This window comes from Ochlerotatus camptorhynchus, unplaced genomic scaffold (genome assembly GCF_037179485.1).
Source record: "Ochlerotatus camptorhynchus isolate MF236.1 unplaced genomic scaffold, CSIRO-AGI_Acam_v1.1 ptg000569l, whole genome shotgun sequence".
Classification (NCBI taxonomy): domain Eukaryota; kingdom Metazoa; phylum Arthropoda; class Insecta; order Diptera; family Culicidae; genus Ochlerotatus; species Ochlerotatus camptorhynchus.
In genome coordinates, this window is record NW_027041050.1 from 770,610 (window position 1) to 790,203 (window position 19,594).

At 41.8% G+C, this 19,594-nt stretch overlaps 1 protein-coding gene across 2 annotated transcripts in view; it reads right to left on the reverse strand.

Annotated features, from left to right (window-relative positions):
* The window catches only part of Trc8 (TRC8 ring finger protein), a 59,649-nt gene extending 42,909 nt beyond the window's left edge, over positions 1–16,740 (reverse strand). For both annotated transcript variants that reach the window (XM_065236690.1, XM_065236689.1), the window contains exon 1: positions 15,957–16,740. In XM_065236690.1, the coding sequence (XP_065092762.1) occupies positions 15,957–16,314 (358 nt within the window). In that variant the 5' untranslated portion in view covers positions 16,315–16,740. The remainder of the gene's footprint in view (positions 1–15,956) is intronic.
* Positions 16,741–19,594: the final 2,854 nt, after the last annotated feature.

The window sequence follows — 19,594 nt, forward strand, 5'->3', positions numbered from 1 at the left end:
GAATAAACAGCCCGACCCAACATTATTTGGTGCCGTGACCAGGATACCAGCAGAAGATACCATCCCATCCTGTTCACACATTGAACATAACCACAATCTCGAAGGTTCAGCTACTATAGCTGATACTAATCCCGTCTGACGTTCACCATTTTTACAACACTGTTCCTGTTTTTTGTATAAATACAAGGCCTCTTGATTAGAGGTACCAGGTGAGTCCCTCTCCAATCAATTTACATCCCTTTTTGCGGTACTTCTGGACCTGTTTTCGACCGTTTCAGTGTGGTAAAACTGTTCTTGTCGATTGCGTCGTCAGCATGCCGGGAGACAAGAAAGTCAAGCAAGTTGAACTGAGGCGGAAAAATATTGCCGAGGGACTAAACCGATGAATTCCTGAAAAAATATGATCCGGTCCAGCGTCTGGAGAAGCTGATGGAAAAGTTCGAGGATATCCAGAGCGAGTACGAATAGTTCGACGATTCGGAAGGGTTCATGCAGGCAAACCTAGTATGCAGAGCGAAGGTAGAAGAGCAGTATTTTCGAGCGAAGGCTAGTTTGCTGAAGAAGTTTTCCATTCCCGATCCCACGCCTGATAGATCGAATACTAACCCCCATCCACCCGCACTTTCCGCGCTGTCGAATGTGAAACTGCCAACAATCACGTTGCCGGAATTCGACGGAGATGTCAACGGATGGCTTACGTTCCATGACACATTCGTTTCGATGATCCATAAATCGACTGAGATTTCTTGAGTGCAGGAGTTCCACTATCTGCGAGCTGCTTTAAAAGGAGAAGCCGCGAATCTGATTCATTCAATCAACATCACCGCAAAGAATTACGTCGTCGCCTGGCGGACACTAGTTCAGTGGTACTCTAACAAGGTTTTGCTCCGGAAGAAACACATTCGTGCCTTGCTAAAGCATCCGAAGATCCCGAACCATTCGGTCGAAGCCAGTGGCGTCGCCCTAACCTCAATCTACCTGTTCAACAACTCTCAAACCGTTAACAAATAACAAGCTATTGCTTTAAATCGACAAATTAGTGAAACAAGAAGACCCTATGCATTCTGGGAACGATTTAAATATAGTTATGGCTCTAAATTACATGTTCCAAGTCATTGAACAGGTAAAAAGTGAGGTGACGAGACGCCACTGGTCGAAGCACTGCACAGAGACACACGAAGGTACTGGAACAGCCTGGAGAACCCGTCGAGCAGTTCAGTTCAATACTCATGGAGATTCTGGAGGACAAGTTGGATGATGCTTCCCTTGGCGCGTGGGAGGAATCCGTTTCGTCGGATGAGAATCCCACTTACGGAAAAATGATCGACTTTCTGCAGAAAAGGGCATGCGTGTTGGAGACGATTTTGATCAATCGACCCAATCCGTTGCAGTCGAAATCAGGAAGCAGTAGTACCGGAAGTAAGAAGCAGCATAACTACCCCCGGTTGAACATCAACGCAGCGACTGGGAGTTCATCCAGCAAAGTTTTCCCGCTCTGTCCCGCTTGTGAAAAGCAGAAGCACCCGCTAATGGATTGTACCATATTCAACGGAATGGATGTAACTGGTCGACTGAAGGTAGTGAATGACAAGAGGCTCTGCAGCAACTTTGCCCGTGCTTTTCGTTCAAAGTTGTAAGCATTGTTCCATGATTCATCCAGGCCCGGGTCAGACTCGTCAATCGGATACTGATGCACGCAATAGAGCTAATACATCCGCTAGCGACAATTCGACGTCCATATCGAACCACTTAGTATCGGCTGCTACTGCTGTAACCCCCACTGATATTCCTACGCAGTCTAACTCTGCTGTGAAAGCGGCCCACGCAAAACTTCTATCAACAGTTGTGCTGGTAGTCGTCGACGCCTACGGCCAGGAGCATGTAGCCCGCACCCTGTTGGATTCAGGATCTCAGCCCAATGCTATTAGCGAACGTTTATGCCAGCAGCTATACCTATCCCGCAATCTCGTGAACATCCCGATATCCGGCGTTCGTTCGAGTTCGGCACCAAGTTCGAGCAAACGCTTGATTTTTTGGTTCCACGAAAGGTCACCAGCGACACACCCCCAGTTTCCTTCGTCACCTCGAGCTGGAAAGTTCCCGAGGCTCTACCGTTGGCTGATCCCGAGTTCAACGTGTTGACGAATAGACATGATTTTGTATATTAATTTATTTGATAAGGCTCAACCGAATTAACTTAACAGAGCCGAGGATTCATGGTCACTATACAATACATCTTAAAGCTATAGTCAAAAGGTACAACACAATAAACACTTTATCTTCCGCTATCCAAAAAGCCTCCTCCATCAGAACTGGAGCCGCTTCCAGTAGTTTCATTGTATGGCAAATTGTTGTACGCCAACGAGGGTCAGAGCGCGTCCATTGCAGCAATGGACGCAAAACGTGGTCAGCACTCACACACTTATCACGAAACGGTTGCTTTCCAAAGTCGACGACGCATCGACCGAAAGAACTGCTGATGAAGAACAATGAGGAGGACCACACAATGGTTGCTGCCGAGTAAACAGACGATCGCTTAGCACACATCGAGAGTGGCCTGCTTTTGTCGACAGCCGAGTGAACACTGAATAGACATGATTATCGGAGCTGGTTATTTCTTCAAGTTCCTTCGAGAAGGAAAGATTCGTTTGTCAACTAACCTCCCCATGCTCATCGAAACAGTCTTCGGTTGGATCATAACTGGTACGATAATGGAAACCACTCCATGGTAACTTGTCATGTGGTGACAGTAACACCTATGGACGAACTCTTAGAACGGTTTTGGAAGATCGAATTATTCACTCGACGAGCAGCGGTGTGAGGAGTTTTTTTTTTTCGTGAAACCGTCTCCAGAGATCCGACTGCTCGATACATTGTTCAAATGCCAAAACATCTCTTCTTCGAACAAATGATCGGAGACTCCAAAACGAATGCTTTTCGACGTTTCCGATGGTTAGAGCAGATTTTGGAGAAAAAGGCTGATCTCAAATCGCAGTACCACGACTTCGTTTAAGAATACATCGCTCTTGAGCACATGCACGAGATTCCGGACGGCGATAGTAACCAGCGTCTCGAGTGCTACCTCCCACATCACCCCGTCATGAAGGAGTCCAGCACCACTACGAAAATGCGTGTGGTGTTCGATGGGTTCGCGAAGACGAGCACTGGAAAATCCCTGAATGACGCTTTACTAATTGGTGCTGTGGTTCAGGACGACATCGCAATCATTGTGGTAAGATTCCGGCAGTTTCCGATCGCGATAGTGGCCGATGCAGAAAAAATGTACCGCCAAGTTTGGATGCACCCAGATGACCGGCGATTGCATTGCGATTGCGTATTCCGATTCGACAGTACAGAACACATAAAAATCTACGAGCTAGCAACCGTAACTTATGGTTTCGCTCCATCATCATTCCTAGCTACGCGAACGCTACTGCAACTGGTAGAGGACGAAGGAGCAGCATACCCAAATGCTAGCAAGGCGGTCAAGACGGTGGGGAGTATACTGTGGAAGGCGCTATTCGACTTCAGTTCGAGCTAACGCAGCTGATGCATAAAGGAGGATTTCGTCTTCGCAAATGGGTGCCTAACTCGACCGAGGTGATGGCAAAAATTCCCAAGGAGTTTCTTGGAACGTAGTCTCCACTCAAGTTCGATCCCGAAGTAACCATCAAGACATTATGAATTTACTGGGAACCGGAAGCGGATGTATTTCGCTTCAACGTATCCGTCGCCTTGAAGTCACAAGCTGCAACCATACTACGTTTGTCTGCCATCGCTCAGCTGTATGATCCCCTAGGTCTCGTATCCCCCGTCATCGTCCAGGCAAAGATCATGATGCAACATCTGTGGCTTCACTCGTTAAATTGGGACGATCAGGTAACTCCGGAGATGCAGCGTAAATGGGATAATTTTTGCCAGCAACTTCCGAATCTGTCCTCCTTCCGAATTGACCGTTGCGCGTTCACACCGAACTTTAAACGTGCCGAAGTCCACACGTTTGCTTACGCATCAGAGGCAGCTTATGGAGCCTGCGTGTACGTGCGATCTGAAGCTACGGGCGGCAGCATCAAGGTGAGCCTGCTAGCGTCGAAATCAAAGGTAGCTCCGCTGAAGAGACTCAGCACCCCGCGACTGGAACTATGCGTCGCACTGATTGGTTTGTATGAGAAAATCATTCTCGCGATCGATGCCTCATTATCATCCAGTTACTTTTGGAGCGACTCAACTGTAGTTTTGCGGTGGATGAAATCGCCCCTCGAACGTGGAAGATGTTCGTCGCAAATCGTAGAGATATCAGAGCAGTCAACCACTCACGGTTCCAAATGGTTGCACGTTTCCGGAGATCAAAATCGCGCTGATGTGGTATCCCGAGGAGGTTCTGCGAACGAACTGCTGGACAGCGATAAATGGAAGTACGGACCCAGCTGGCTACGAGAATCGAAATCATCGTGGCCTATCCAAACGTTCGAAGAAAGTCATCTTCCAGCGGACGAATTGGAGCAGAAGAAATCCACGATGCTTGCTGTTCTAACACCGTCACCTGATCCGTTATTCCTGCGATACTCGAGGTACACACGACTGCAAAACCTAGTTGGATTTATTCAGCGATTTGTTCGGAATGTCCGATTTAATCCGGGTATTAGACGCTGAAGAATAAGATGCTGCTAAGTTAATGTTGGCTAAATGGGTACAACGAGAAGTATTTTCCGAGGAGCTAAAGCTGCTGCGAAAAGGCATGTCTGTTTCCAGCCAATCGAAGCTACGACTACTCAACCCATTCCTGGATGCACATGACATTATCCGTATCGGTGGCCTGTTAAAGTTGTCGAACGAAACCTACAACGTACAACACCCAATCGTTCTTCCTGGTTTACATCCTTTTACGAAACTTCTTATCAAGAACCATCACGAAAAGCTAATTCACGGAGGGATTGCCACGACCCTCGCCATCGTGGAGGATGAATTCTGGCCTGGCCACTCAGTGGCCGCAGAGCAGTACGTAGCGTCATCAGCAAGTGCTTCGGATGTCGTAAGGCAAGCCCTCGTCCAATAGAGCAACCAATTGGACAACTACCCACTGCTCGGGTTACCGCAGGTGAAGCCTTCGCCTGCACTGGGGTGGATTACTGTGGACCAATCTACTTGAAGCCAATACAAAGCAAAGAACCGTCCAGAAAAACAAACTTACATCTGTGTCTTCGTCTGTCTAAGCACGAAGGCAGTTCATCTGGAGCTGGTGACCACCGCATTTCTGATGGCTTTGAATCGTTTCATCTGAAGGAGCAATAAGCCAAAGCAACTTTGTCGGTGCAAAAAATATTCTTAATCAACTCTACACTATGCTCAAACCTGGTGACGAACATGACCAAATTAAGAAGCAACTGGCTCAAGACGGAATACAGTGGCACTTGATTCCCCCTCGTGCGCCAAATTTCGGTGGCCTTTGGGAGGCCGCTGTCAAAGTGGTCAAAAAGCAACTCGTGAGGAAGCTTGGCGACTCTCTACTGTCCTACGAAGAACTCAACACTGTACTCGTTTCGATAGAAGGCAGCATGAACTCTCGTCCGCTCATGCCGTTGTTGTCGGACGATCCCAATGAATGCAGTGCGTTGACCCCGTCACACTTCCTCGTTCGGAATATGATTCGACTGCTTCCTGAACCAGACGTCCGAAACGTGCCTCTGAACCGCCTGGGGCAGTATCAACGTCTTCAAGCGTACTCCCAAAGATTCTGGCACCAATGGCGGACTGAATACTTGAAGGAGCTTCAGTCACAATACAAGATCAACCCCAAGCAGTTCAAGATCGACGTTGGAAGCGTAGTAATCCTGAAGGACGACTCTCTACCACCAGCTAGATGGCCTCTAGCACGCATCGTCAAGACCCATCCAGGACCAGATGGAGTGACACGCGTGGTCACTTTGAAGACATTCGGAGGAGAATTCAAGAGAGCTATGTGGAAGATTTGTGCTTTGCCATGCACTGAAGATGAATCAACAGATTGCCATTGATTAGCTAGTTGTAGCTTAAGTAATGAATTCTCAAAGGTGGCCGGTATGTTAGGTTTCAAAACCGGATGCTCCCTGTAACATGTTACTCCTCTGAAATATTTCATGCCACCTATCTTTGTCCCAGCATAAAACGGCTGCGATGACAGTTATGCTGTTGTTTAGCTCCCGCTGCAATTCAGTTGGCTTAGCACCGTAGATCTTCTATTGTAGTTTTTTTTCTATAGCCGTTAAAGTGTTCTTCCGGTTCCACACAGTAAAAAGCCCAGTTGACACAGTTGGAGGTGCAAATAGAAATCGCAGTAGAAAAAGGAAGAGATTGTGAAATTTCATCCCAAAGGAAAACAAACCGAAATCCCAATCCCGAGGATAAACAGCCCGACCCACCAGAACTATTCCCGAAATGAGGAATGAAACGTCGAGATAGCATTTTAAAATATTAAATTATATATCCTAGATACAAAGATCTAATTTTTGAATTACTGAAAAAAAGGATAATTCTTCTACAACAGGAGTTGCTATTCATTGTACTGGGCCGAACAAGGCTGAAGGAGTCATTAGGTCGACTGTATGAAAGTGCCATTATAAAGGTTGAACACGAAAAAATCCCGACACGAAAATCTTGTTGGGGGTTAAAAATGCGTTTTATTTTTCATAGTTCAATGTAGCAGCTATGCATTTGTAAGTATTATGCTTATTGTAAGACGATTGTTTCAGTCTTCCTTCTTACCATAGGCCATTTCTCAAACTTTTCTTTGTACAAGGCCCATTATCTTTTGCACGAGCCCTGTTCCCACTTGTTTGGCTGCCAAATTGCATTTCCGCTTGAAATCTTTCAGGCCAATTGCAGTTCCACCCTTTTTCTTCAGTATGTGCTTCACAATTGACCAGTATTCCTCGATTGACCTTAGTTCCGGAGAGTATTGGCCGGATTCATCTTCTTGGGAACCACTGTGACGCCATTTTCGCTGTACCACTGTTTGGTGGAATTTGAGTAGTGGCAGCTTGCCAAGTCGGGCCAGAATAGGTAATCCATCTTATGCTGCTGCAGAAAAGGCAGTATTCTTTTCCGTAGGCACTCCTCCTGGTAAATTTGCTGGTTTATGGTCTCAATTTCGCTTTTCAGCCCACAACTGCAGATTGCTTGCCCGACAAGGCACTTTTTGGGGAATTTTAATTTCTTTTTGATTTTACATTCTTCCGGGTCACTCTTCCGGTCAACCGAGGTATGAAATTTCTGCCCAGGAATTTGATCGAAAACTGCCAGGAGCGGATAGACCGGGATTTTCGTTTTGAGCGCGCAGGATCGAATCGCGACGTGCTTGTTCCGGAGAAGCCATGATGTAAACAAATTAACTTATCCTGACAACCAATGCCTACTGTGATTCTTCTATACACTCTTAGCACGATTAATAAATTTTGAAAAAAAAAAACATCTACTGAAAAATTATTGAACATCAGAAAAGTTTGTAGATATTCCAAACCAAAGCTACAGAACTTTGAAAAAAATTACAGAATTTCTGAAAAAAATCACAAGAATGGACATAGATCTTCAGGTAAATTTAAAGGCCTTCAAGAAAGTGTGCAGTTTTTCTGATACATTTTTAAAATCTCAGAAATTTTAATGGATCTTCAGTGAAATTTGCAGAACTTTAGGGAAATTCGGCGATTTAAAAAAAAATATTTATACGATTTCAGAGAAACTTGTTAATCTTGAGAGAAACATTTAAAACTTCAAGGAACCTCACATGTTTTTAGATAAATTTTGAGAACATTAGGTAATTTCGAAGATTTTCAGAGACATTTTCAGATCTTCAGGGTAGCCCGAGAGCCTAAAGAGGAATTTACAAAACTTCAGAGAAGTTTTCAGATCTACTGAGAAGATAATTCGTAGAACTTAAGAATAGAACTACGGACAGGGTGGCAAGTGAATTTCCATTTTGAAATTCCTTGTTTTTTCCTGGTATTCCTGGTCAATGATTTAAAAATATCCTGGTTTTAAAAACCATGTATTTAAAAAACAATTTTAATAAAAACATAAAGTGAATCTTTGTGCCATCATTCTTCGTGCAATGCGGAATTTTGCAAACCAAAATAGGTATCAAGGTTCTTGTGAATGCCCGTGAAATCTTTATCTGATTGTTTGCTGTAAAGAAGCTAGTAGGGAGCCGCGCTACTTCGTCGTATCATGGCGCCTATTTCCGTTGTATGTGCTAAAACTAAACGTTCTCACTCATGTTTTTGCAAAAACATCTTTGCTTACAAGATTAATTACGATTGACACTGAAACATTTGTGATAACCCGTAAAATGAGCGATTTTAGGGGTGTATGCCGAAGAAAAGCTGAGATACGACGGACTAGCGCGGAGCCCTATCTAATGTTTGAAATTTAGCGATCTATAAGCCCCTAAATCTTGAGATTTCTGTTTTTGAAACTGCGATTTTTTTAACTTTATTATTGAGATTTTTAGCCAACGGGCTAGTTTATCTCAAGGTGATATTGCGAAGTGTGATATGAATGAGAACTCTTTAAACAAACCTTTGCTTCTAACAATTTTACGGATTTCCAGTTTGTTTAAATTTTCCGCAAATTATCAACGATTAAGGATCTTATTTAGCGGAATTTTGATAACAATATGATTTCAAAATCATATGATTAAAAGATTTCATAAACAACGCTGGTTTAATAACTCTTAATATTAAAAAGACTGACTGCTGAAGTTCATAGAAACTCCCTAAAGTTCGTAGAACTTCCCTGAAGCGTTAAGGTCTTTCCTGAAGGTTTCATTGAAGTTTGTATTGCCTGAATTTCATGGGATTTCCCCGAAGTTCGAAGGACTTTTTTTTTAAGATGTTAGGACTTCCCTGAAGTTCGGAGTTTTTTGAAATTCATAGGAATTTCTTAAATATCGTAGAAGTACCACGAAGTTCCTAGAAATTCTCAGAAGTTCGTAAGACTTCCTTCAAGTTCGAAGAACTTTCTCGAAGATCTGAGGACTTCCCTGAAGTTTGAAGGACTTAACTGAATATATGAGGATCCTTAATTTAGAAGAGCTTCCCTGAAGTTCATAAGGCTATAAATATCGAAGGGTTTTCCAAAAGTTTGTGGGTCTTTCTTTAATTTCTTGGGAATTCCCTGAAGTTTGGAGATCTCCCATGTATTTCGTAGGACTACCTGTAGTTCAACCGACTTCTTGGAAGTTATAGGATTTTTTTTTTGAGCTTGGAGAACTATGTTAAGTTCAGAGGACTTCCCAAGAGTATTGAAGACTTCTCTGAAGCTCGGAAAAAATCCATAAGTGTCATAGGATTATCCTTAAGTTTTAAGCAATGCCTAAATGTCGTAGAAGTTACATTAAATCTGTAGAAAATTCTGTAAAATTCGTAGTTATTCCCCAAAGATTAAAGGACTTCCCTGAAGTTCGTAAGACTTCTCTGAAGGTTCGGAGAGATTTCCTGACCGTCGTAGGTCATCACACTAGTTCACAGGATTTTCCTGAAACTTGTAAGACTTTCCCGAATTTTGTAGAACTTGCATGAAGTTCGAAGGCCTTATCTGAAGTTTTTAGAAATAGAACTTTTTTATTGAACGTGTTGAACAGGTACTTCAAAGTAGTTACGCGTCGGCTATTAATTAAGCATAAATCATACATGCAATTGATTCAAGAAAAAAATAAAATTAAAAATAAAAGCAAAATATATATACTAAATTCTCAGGGTAAATTTTGTTCATCAATGTTTAGTTGTGTGAAAGATTTAGCTTGAACAAAATGGTTAGTTTTGACCTGATTATAAAAAGACACTTTGACATACATAAAATTTAAAACCTATTTAAATTATACAAACAAGATTATTTTCCTGGTGGACTTATGAAATTCCTGGTTTTTTCCCGCTTTTTCTTTGTGAAAATAAATTTCCGACTTTTTCCCGGTTTTCCTGGTTCACTTGCCACCCTGTGCGGAGCTTCAGACAATTTAACAGATCTTTAAAGGTATTTGCAGAACTTCGGAAGAGTAGATATTAAATGAAATCTGCAGACCTGTAAGGAATTTTGCAGATCTTCAGAGACGTTCAATGGTTTTGAAAGCTTAACAGTTTCAGAAAAAATTGAGATCTTCAGGAAAATTCATAAAATTTCAGAAAAATATTTCAATTCCAAAAACAAATCTAAGCCATGTACGCAAGTCCACGATTTTGCAGAACTCCATGGAAGTTGGAAATAGATAGATCTGAAGAACTTCAGAGGTGTCCGTAGACTTTAAGAGAAGTATGTAGAACGACGTTCGTACATTTTTAGAAACATTTGCATAACTTCAGCAAAACTCACAGAACTTCGGAAATGGTCGCCGATCTTTAGAAGAATGCTTTATGGAAGTCCAAGAATCCACAAATAAATTTATAGAACTTTAGAGAAGTTCGAAGATCTACTTAGAAATTTATTGAACTTCATGGCAGTTCGTAGATCTTCAGAGCAGAAATACAGTACTTCAGAAAACGTAGCAGAATTTTAATGAAATTTTAGAAACTTCAGAAAAGTTCAGGAGGTGGATCGTAAATCTACTGAAAAATCTACGGATTTTTAAATAAATTTTTAGAATTTGATTAAGGTTCTCGAATTTTAAGAGAAATTTACAGAACTTCAGGGAAGTTCGCTGATCTTTTTACGATACATGTGTTCCTCCAGAGCAACAATTTCATACTCCCCAAAGTACACTTTCTCCTTCTCATTTTATTTAAAATAAAACCTGCCCTGGTCACTCCTGTTATTTTTCGCTGTCATTCCAATTCAAGAGCTCGATGTGAGCAATTCAAGTTTGCTTTAATAAAACATTCTTTTGTTCGTTAAGTCTCGGCCTGTTCAGGTTATGGGCTCGTCTATGAAGGAAGGCTCCGGAATTCCGCAGTTGAATGGAACGAACTTCGAGAATTGGCGGTTTCGAGTTCAACTGAACCTGGATGCGGCAGAATTTTGGGACGTATTAACCAAGCCAGTTCTCGGTGAATCGGACCAGGGAAGGGCGAAGTTTTTGCTAGTTGGATTCCTTTCTGATGAATGTCTAGGCATATTACGGGACAAGGAGACTGCTCGAGAAATGTGGAAGGCACTGGAAGATACATATGCGAAGTAGTCTGTAGCAAGTCAGACCCTGTTGCGGAAGCAGTTGGCCCGATAGCTACGACTCCCTTGTAACGGCTCTAGAGAATAACAACCAGAACGACCTCACATTGGAGACTGTGAAACAGCGGTTACTGGCTGAAGAATCCAAGCGGTCTGATAGGATGGAAGATTCGAGCGAAGACAAGGCAGCAGCGTTTGTTGGAGGCAGAAATAAGAAGCAACGAAAGTTCAACGGAAAGTGTCATCGATGTGGCAAAACTGGCCACATGATGAAAGATTGTCGTGTCAAGAAGACCGATGGTAACGTCAACGCTGGTTGGAAGCAAAGCAGTTTCGTTCATGGTGAACCAGAAGCAACCGAAGGTGCAGAACAAGCGAACCATCTTCTTCAGGAAGATCAAACAACCTTTCCTTATTGATGTGACCAAAGATGGTGTGTCGATTGTTGGGGAAATATGAAGGCGAAGTCAAGGGAATTTCCAAAGAAGGTTTTCTGTTCCAGATGAAAAATCTAATTTTCGTAGCAGAGCTGTCCCAAGCCGGGATTGATGTGTTGTTCACAAGCCGCGGCGGAAAACATCAGGCGCTGATGAAGCAAGGTGATGTGGCGATCGGTGTGGCACAGTTACGAGGAAATCTCTACGAGTTGGAGATAGATCTGGACGTGGTAGGACCTGCAGCAAATCTCTGCGCAGCGGAGGTCAGCAATCTATGTCATCGTCGTTTGGGTCACGCCAGTCAGACCACGATGAATACGTTAGTTCGACACAATATGGTGGAAGGTCTTGGCCCAAAAGTTGATTCAATTGGATTCTGTGACACATGTGTGCTTGGAAAGCAGTGCAGAGAACCCTTCAACGGAACTCGTGAGCGAGCCAGTCGATTGCTAGAGCGGATACATTCGGATGTGTGCGGACCAATCGATCCGCCGGCTTGGGATGGATCGAGATATTTCACCAAAGATGTTGTTTTCATCGTGCTGTATGTCGATGATCTCCTGATAGCAGGTATGCAGCTGACCACCATAATGAAGCTGAAACGCGAACTGTCGGCGATGTTTGAAATGACCGATTGTGGAGAGTTGATTCACTTTCTTGGGATGAAGATACGGTACGATAAAAAAAAATGGTAGAATGATGCTGTCTCAAGAAACCAGCCTGGAAAAGATCTTGCAGAAGTTCGGCATGGCGAGTGCAATGCAACCCGAACGCCAATGGAGAAAGGATTGAAATTGGATCGTCAAGTGGCCGAAGGTGTTCAAGAACCGTACCGTGAATGATTGGGAAACCTGATACTTAAAAACTACAAGGGACAGCTCTATGGGGTTGTACGCAATGGTGACGTAGGACTACGTAGTTTTACATAATAAATCTTATTTGTTAACTGCAGCATGAGCTTGTGTTTTGTGTAGGAATAGGAATTTGAGCGGGGTTCTCTCTGTGTATACTCTTTAGTATGACGCGCTTGACATAGATGGCCCACAGCGACTCACGCAGAGCTACTGATTCCGATCAATAGCGGTGCGGCTTCTTGCTCCTTCTATGGATGCTCATGTGGGCTGCAGCACGCTGCTTGCAGGGGGCCTTTCGTTGTGTACTGGAGAACTCCACCACTTATCACGCGGTGATTGAATAACACCGTTTGGTGAGATTGGATGAAATTCAACTTTGATCTGTGTTAGGGAAATCGCTTTTCGCAGGCAATCGCAACAGTTGCCCTTTCGTGCAATTTTCAATAGTGAAATTTTGAAAAAAATGAATAAGTCCTAAATTTAACAGATGCGTATAAATATTTCTGATCGATTGGTGATAAATTTATTGAAATTCATCCAGGGGCAGCTGAGTTATTAAAGTTCAATTTTTTTCATAATTTTGTTACATATTCCATTTTTGGTTTTCACAAAGTGTACCCCCATATAGAAATCACAGACGTAGTCCAACGTCAAAAGATCGATGGAGTGTTGCTTGACGTTTACTCGAGAGAATCAAGCGGCGCCACTCATCGGGTTAGCTGATTCAGACTGGGCCACCGATACTGACGACCGGAAATCAGTAAGCGGATTTGTTTTCCGCGTTTTCGGATGTACTGTTGCGTTGTCAAGCAAGAAGCAAACAACAGTTGCACCTTCTTCAAGCGAAGCTGAATATGTAGCGTTGAGTGCTGCAGCATCGGAAGCAATATGACTAGTCGGTGTTCTAGGCGATCTCGGTGAGCTGAACATTGAACCAATCACGAGGACAACCGTGGATGCATTGGTGTGACCAAGAACTTGGAGAGTAAGAGAGCCAAACACATCGACATTAAACACCATTTTCTTCGTGATCATGTCGCTGCTGGTAAGCTATTGGTGGAGTCGATTGCCAGCAACAACCAGTTGGCTAACTTCTTCACTAAATCGTTGGACGTCGGACGGTTTGAGCAAACTTCGGACGATGCTGGGACTATCCAAGCGGGAGGTGGTGAAATCAAAGTAGTCGTTGGATTACCTGACCTGGTCACTCCTGTTATTTTTCGCTGTCATTCCAATTCAAGAGCTCGATGAGAGCAATTCAAGTTTGCTTTAATAAAACATTCTTTTGTTCGTTAAGTCTCGGCCTGTTCATTATTGCACAATTAATTATGGAAGTATTGACATTTGATTCCTGATACAGTTTTGTTTTGAAATCTTAATTGACAGTTCTTTCGACTTGTGCAAGAAGTGTGAACACCAGCAAACAGGGGGTTTGACAAAGTGTGTCGAAAGTAAAATCGAGCAGATTTTTCTTTATGGTGGCGGTCAAAATCAGACCAAGAAATCTGATAGTCTATAAGGGGCTGTTCATAAACTACGTAGACAGTTTAGGGGGGGGGGGAGTATGACAATTATCCGCGGCCCATACAAATGTAAAAACATTTGTATGGACAATTGTCTACGTAGGGGGAGGGGGGGGGGGTTAAGAATCCCAAAAAACTGTCTACGTAGTTTATGAACAGGCCCTAAGGACCTTTACTGGAGCGATTATGAGCCTCACTTTTTGTCACTCAGTGACGAGAGTCACGTCAACGGAGCGATTGTGAGCGTCACTTTTTTGTCACTTTTCCCTCACGGTGACAAGAAAGTGAGGTGACGTGACGGTGATAATAGACCCCGATGTCTGAAAAAAAATTATTGGAAACTGGATTGCCTATTCAGAAAACAGAAATACACACTGAAAAAAATCAAAAAATTTCGATAAAAAACTACTCTGACAAATGGCTCATTCCGGAAAACGCATCGTTCCGGTAAATGGCATCCCGGGAAATGTGATGTGACCGTTTACCGATCGACCGAAACCTATATTAATATTGTTTGAGATGTCTCATAGTGGTAAAATTTACTGTTTTTGTTATAAAATAGTAAAATAACACTTATTATGCCAAACGATTTTAAGCCAAACGGCATTATGACGGGCAAGACCCGTCCAAAAGCGTGCGTATTCTTCGTACCTACGAGGGACACTGAATGCGTTTGAATGCAGTCCAGATTAGAGTCGCTATATTTACATATAGCTATAATCGCATATCAGTCCCATATGGATTTTCGTCATTTTTGAGATAACAACGCTATCCACTATCAATTGGCATCTACTTTCATATTATGCGATCAACCTATGGACTTTGATAATGAAAAATGTGAAAACAACATCAAGTCAGTTTGTCCAATTAAGCAAAGTAATCGCATATCAGTCCCATCCTGAAATTCAGCCGTCCACATGACAAGTTACAGCTCTGCTTTTTGAGTATTTTTCGCTGATATAACAAAGCATAACAAGCTTCACTGTAACTGATTTTAACTTAATCAAATTATGAATAAATTTATTATGATTTTTCAAATATTTGCATGGGAATTTAACCCAACCTAAATCTCCCCATCCCCTTTCCACACCAGCATATTTTGACAGTTCTGCCAGGATTGTTTTATCTCCCATTGGTTGCTATCTTTTTTACTCTCATGGAGAACGGAGAATAAAAGGACGGCGAAAAGTGAGGTTAGCTCAATTTCAGCATCGCGACTGGGAATGAATACTTTGGAACGTTACCAAAACTGCCATTAATTTTTCCTATGAAACCTTCTTTACTTTGCATTATTATACATGCTCACACCAAGTTCGTCAATGTCATTTTTTAGCTGTGAAACACTGTGGACGTTGATGGCTTAAGAGGCAAGTTCATTTTTAAACAATTGATGAACTTCTTCTCAGTCAGCAACAGTTGATTGTACTAAGATAGCTTTTTGTAACATAGTTTTAAAGATGTATTTATGATCAAATTTGGTATTAGGACGTCTAGCCTTAAAGCGTGACATACTTATGGATCGGCCCATTATTGATAATTTGGCCCTGTTATCGAAAATTGACTGGGTCGTCTCCCAGAACGCTAAGATTTAACCGACGTATATTAACTACATGCAAGCAAAAGACCCCTCGTTAGTTATGGATAAATATAGAAACGCAACAAGTTCATAAAGGTGAATTCAAGCACACAAGCTCGCATAGTATAGACTCAAGAAAGAGTAGCAAACATACTGACCGACCGACTGTACTCAAGGCTATCGCTGTCACACTATTACATTGCACAAAAATCTCCATTAGCCGTTTCCTCTCTTATGCGTACTCGGTGCAAAACAGGGACTCATATAGAAGAACAAGTTCCGATGGCTCAATAGTAAAACTGCCAAACAAACCCAGGTGATAAGTTCCACCATTAGAAGATACATTCAATATGATCGGAATGTATGTGAGCCGAAAGCTTGCAACACTACCTGAATGTTTAAGTTGTTTTGATGGTTTATATATTACGCTACTTACCGAATAGACACAGTAGAAATTTGAGTGACGTTAACGAGATAAACTTGTAGAATTCTATATCATCCCGAAGGGACTCGTCTGAGCTCATTCCGGCAGCAGCCCCCAGGAAATCAGCTGCAGCAGCGGTCGCTGCATTCATGGTGGCATTTAACGTCGCATTGACCAGCGATTCGGGTTCCGATACCAACTCGACTGTGGCCGAGCTAACCGCAGGGTTCATTGCAGTGCTGGATCCTGCCATAGGTGAAGAGTTCGGCAATCCCATACTAATTTTGAGAATTTCGTCGATGATAAACAGGCTGGGGACGCGCATTATGACGTCGACCAGCCCAAGGACTTTAGTGCGAACCACCGACATTCTGCAAGCTACTAACTTTCGTATCCTTGAGAAAACCTTCCGGAAGAATCGACTCTCCTGCCGTGGTTTGCTTCAATTATTTCTGTATCTTCAGGGCCACGACACTGATTTTGTTCTTCCTCACACTGCCCTCTCTTTTCCTTCGATAAGATGAAAAGGAACTTATATTTTTCTTTCAAGAGCAAGATAGTGGATAAGAAAAAAAAACTTTCACATTGGCCACTCCGGAGCCATTCTGTTTTTTAAGGAGCAGCCCACTTCCGGCAGGCTCCTGGTAAGCCTAACGGACACTTTTTGCTACAAATAATCGAATACTGATAGCACTACTAACGTACCGAAGGCAAAAGATTTTCTTTCAGCCAAAAGTTTTCACTTTTCTAGCAATTATTGCCGTCGCGTAAAAAGTTCGAAATCGGACTGACTGAGTCAAAAGTAGAACGATGATTTTGACATTACTAGATTGGTGTGCGTGAAATTTTAAACCGAATCAATCTGTCAGGTGATGCGATGACGGCAAGGGGTGATGAACATCGAATCTATAAATGCCGTCAATCTATAAAATGGGGGACCAACATTGGGCCGTATGAATAAAAATAGTTTACTTTACTTTCCCGTGGTCTTCTTACGGGAAAAGTAAAGTAAACTATTTTTATTCATACGACCTATTAAATCAATACGGAAAGAAATCAACATGTAAAATCAGGCTTCGTAACCAAATGAGCTTCTGAATGATCAGAACCAGAGAGGGTCTAGTATAAGCAACAATCAATTCGAAACTAACGATTTTAAATTGGCTCACTACTTGACTAGCCTATTGGTCCCAAGCAAATCGATTAACGTATCCCATTCTAGTATAAATTTCAGTACTACACTATGTTTGTTTTGAATCGCTATGAAAGTTTGACAGATAAAATGATGGTTTCGTTGATTTTCCAATGTTTCGAGGGGTGTAACGATTAGCTTGGGACCGAAGATAGTACCAGAGCTGAGCCAAAAAGTTGAGCGCGTTTCGAGGGGCACGCAATAGCCTTTTTGACTGCGTTGGATTTAAAGTGCAAGGTGTTCAACTATGTAATTAAGTAATTAAAAATGAAAATTAAGTATTTCACGTCATTAAATTTAATTTCGCGTAATCAAAGCAGTGCCAGTGTAATTAACACGTACTTCAATTTGATTACGTAATTAATATAATTAAAAATTTATGTTCTCTAATTAATGTAATTGAAGTTACACAAATGTAATTAAAAACGTACCCAAATCCTTATTCTTGAACTATTTAAAAAAAATTGAAGAAATCCCGTAACACATACTCGAATGAATCAATTTATTTAAAAACACTTTTTACACCCCGAAATACGCCCATTAATGTTTTACTGTTTTACTAGACCAATTCTGCGAATACTTATACTAAATTTCTGGAAGTACCATGCTAGAGTTAATGAAAATAATGAAATAATCCACTCGCGACAATCGATTTCACTCTCGTTTTGTACGTTCAACATAATGTCGTATCTACACACTTAATCTAGCTCGGTAAAATCTCCAACAGCCGATTACTTCGGCATTTACTTTTGCTGATATCTCTGCAAAATATTTGTTTGTTAGCTGATATCTCAGCAAAATGTTATTTGTTAGCTGAATCTCGGCAGATATTTGACTGAATCTCAGCAAAATAAATTGCAGAATTACTCGGCTGTTGGAATCTCGGCGAAAAAAATTAAGTGTGTAGTGCACTGTATTCGTGGAATAATGCGCTTTAATGCAGAACTAGATTAAAATCGATTGTCACGAGTGGGTTATATCGGTTTACAACTCTAGCGACAATATACAGTGAAAAGGAAGTGATACTCATAATGAGGGCCGTGATTGCCGTACACATGAAATGCGAATCACTTAGTTGTGACGACAAGTCTTCACATTTTACATTTCCTTAAATTCAAGCAATTCCTCGATCAAATTTCCTCCCGATTAAAAAATGGTCGAACTTTAAGCCATGCTCGCATTACAGTTCGACAGATGATGATATTAGCTTGTGCCTGAATTAACAGATTCAATGGAGGATGTATTTGCATTTGCATTAATTTTCTGATGTTACGCGTGAATTCTTCGATTATTTCAATATTTCTTTCAAACTTAATATTATACTAATAATAATTAACAGATTTAAGGCAGAGTTCATTAACAAAAAAAAATTATAATCAGGTTTTGGTTGCAGACACTAAGATGATTCAAACCAAATGTGTGCTTTTATTTGTATTATCGCCATTATATGATCACATCCGTATTCAGAATTGACGCGGTAGCACTTATGAAATTCGCCTCCCCATTATTCGTCTTTCCATGGGTCAACTAAACAATACTATGGGCAGAACTCCAAACCGATAGGAAACGATGAGTCCCATGTGCACAGGACACGAAATGATCGTTATCGATCAACTTGACACACTCAAGTTATCCGTGCCGGGAAGACAATTGCATACTAGCTGCGATTTTTTCCCGGAAGTAGCGCAGCGTGTGAATGTCCAAAGTATTCACCAGCTCCAGTGTCCGTTCAGTTCTTTCTCTTAGGGGCTGTTCATAAACTACGTAGTCTGGGTTGACAATTATTCACAGCCCATACACATTTTAAAAATTTTGTATGGACAATTGTCTACGCAGGGGGAGGGGGGTATATAATCCAAAAAAATGTCTACGTAGTTTATCAATAGCCCCTTATCTGCCTCAAAAAAAAAACTTCTGATCCTGCGAAATGGCCAGCGAAAGAACTACCGCCTTCTCCGCCTTTGTCACCGTTCCCGCTTGATTAGGTACCGTACAGAAATCGATCATCGCCAGTCAAACACAGACACATCGGTGACTGATGCTTTCTAATACGATTGATTTCTATATTACTAAAAAAACATGCTTTTGAATGTAATTCAAAATACATATTTTAGTTTTAAACATGTTTTCAATTTACTTTGAATCATTCATATGTTTAGAGTATAAACAGATTTATTTTTGATTTGAATGAACACAATTCGTATCCGTGAAGAAATATATCAGTGCTAACATTTGAAAACGGCGCAAAAGCCATTTGTAAACAAATGGTTTGTGGGCCCTTTACTCGCTACCCGAAGAACGCCCACGCAAACCAACAGCATCGTCAGGAAGGGGAAAATTTCCCCTACCCGATGTTGCTGTTGTGTCGCGTGGGTGTACTTCAAGTAGTGAGTAAAGGGCCCACAAACCATTTGTTTACAAATAGCTTTTGTGCCGTTTTCAAATGTTAGCACTGATA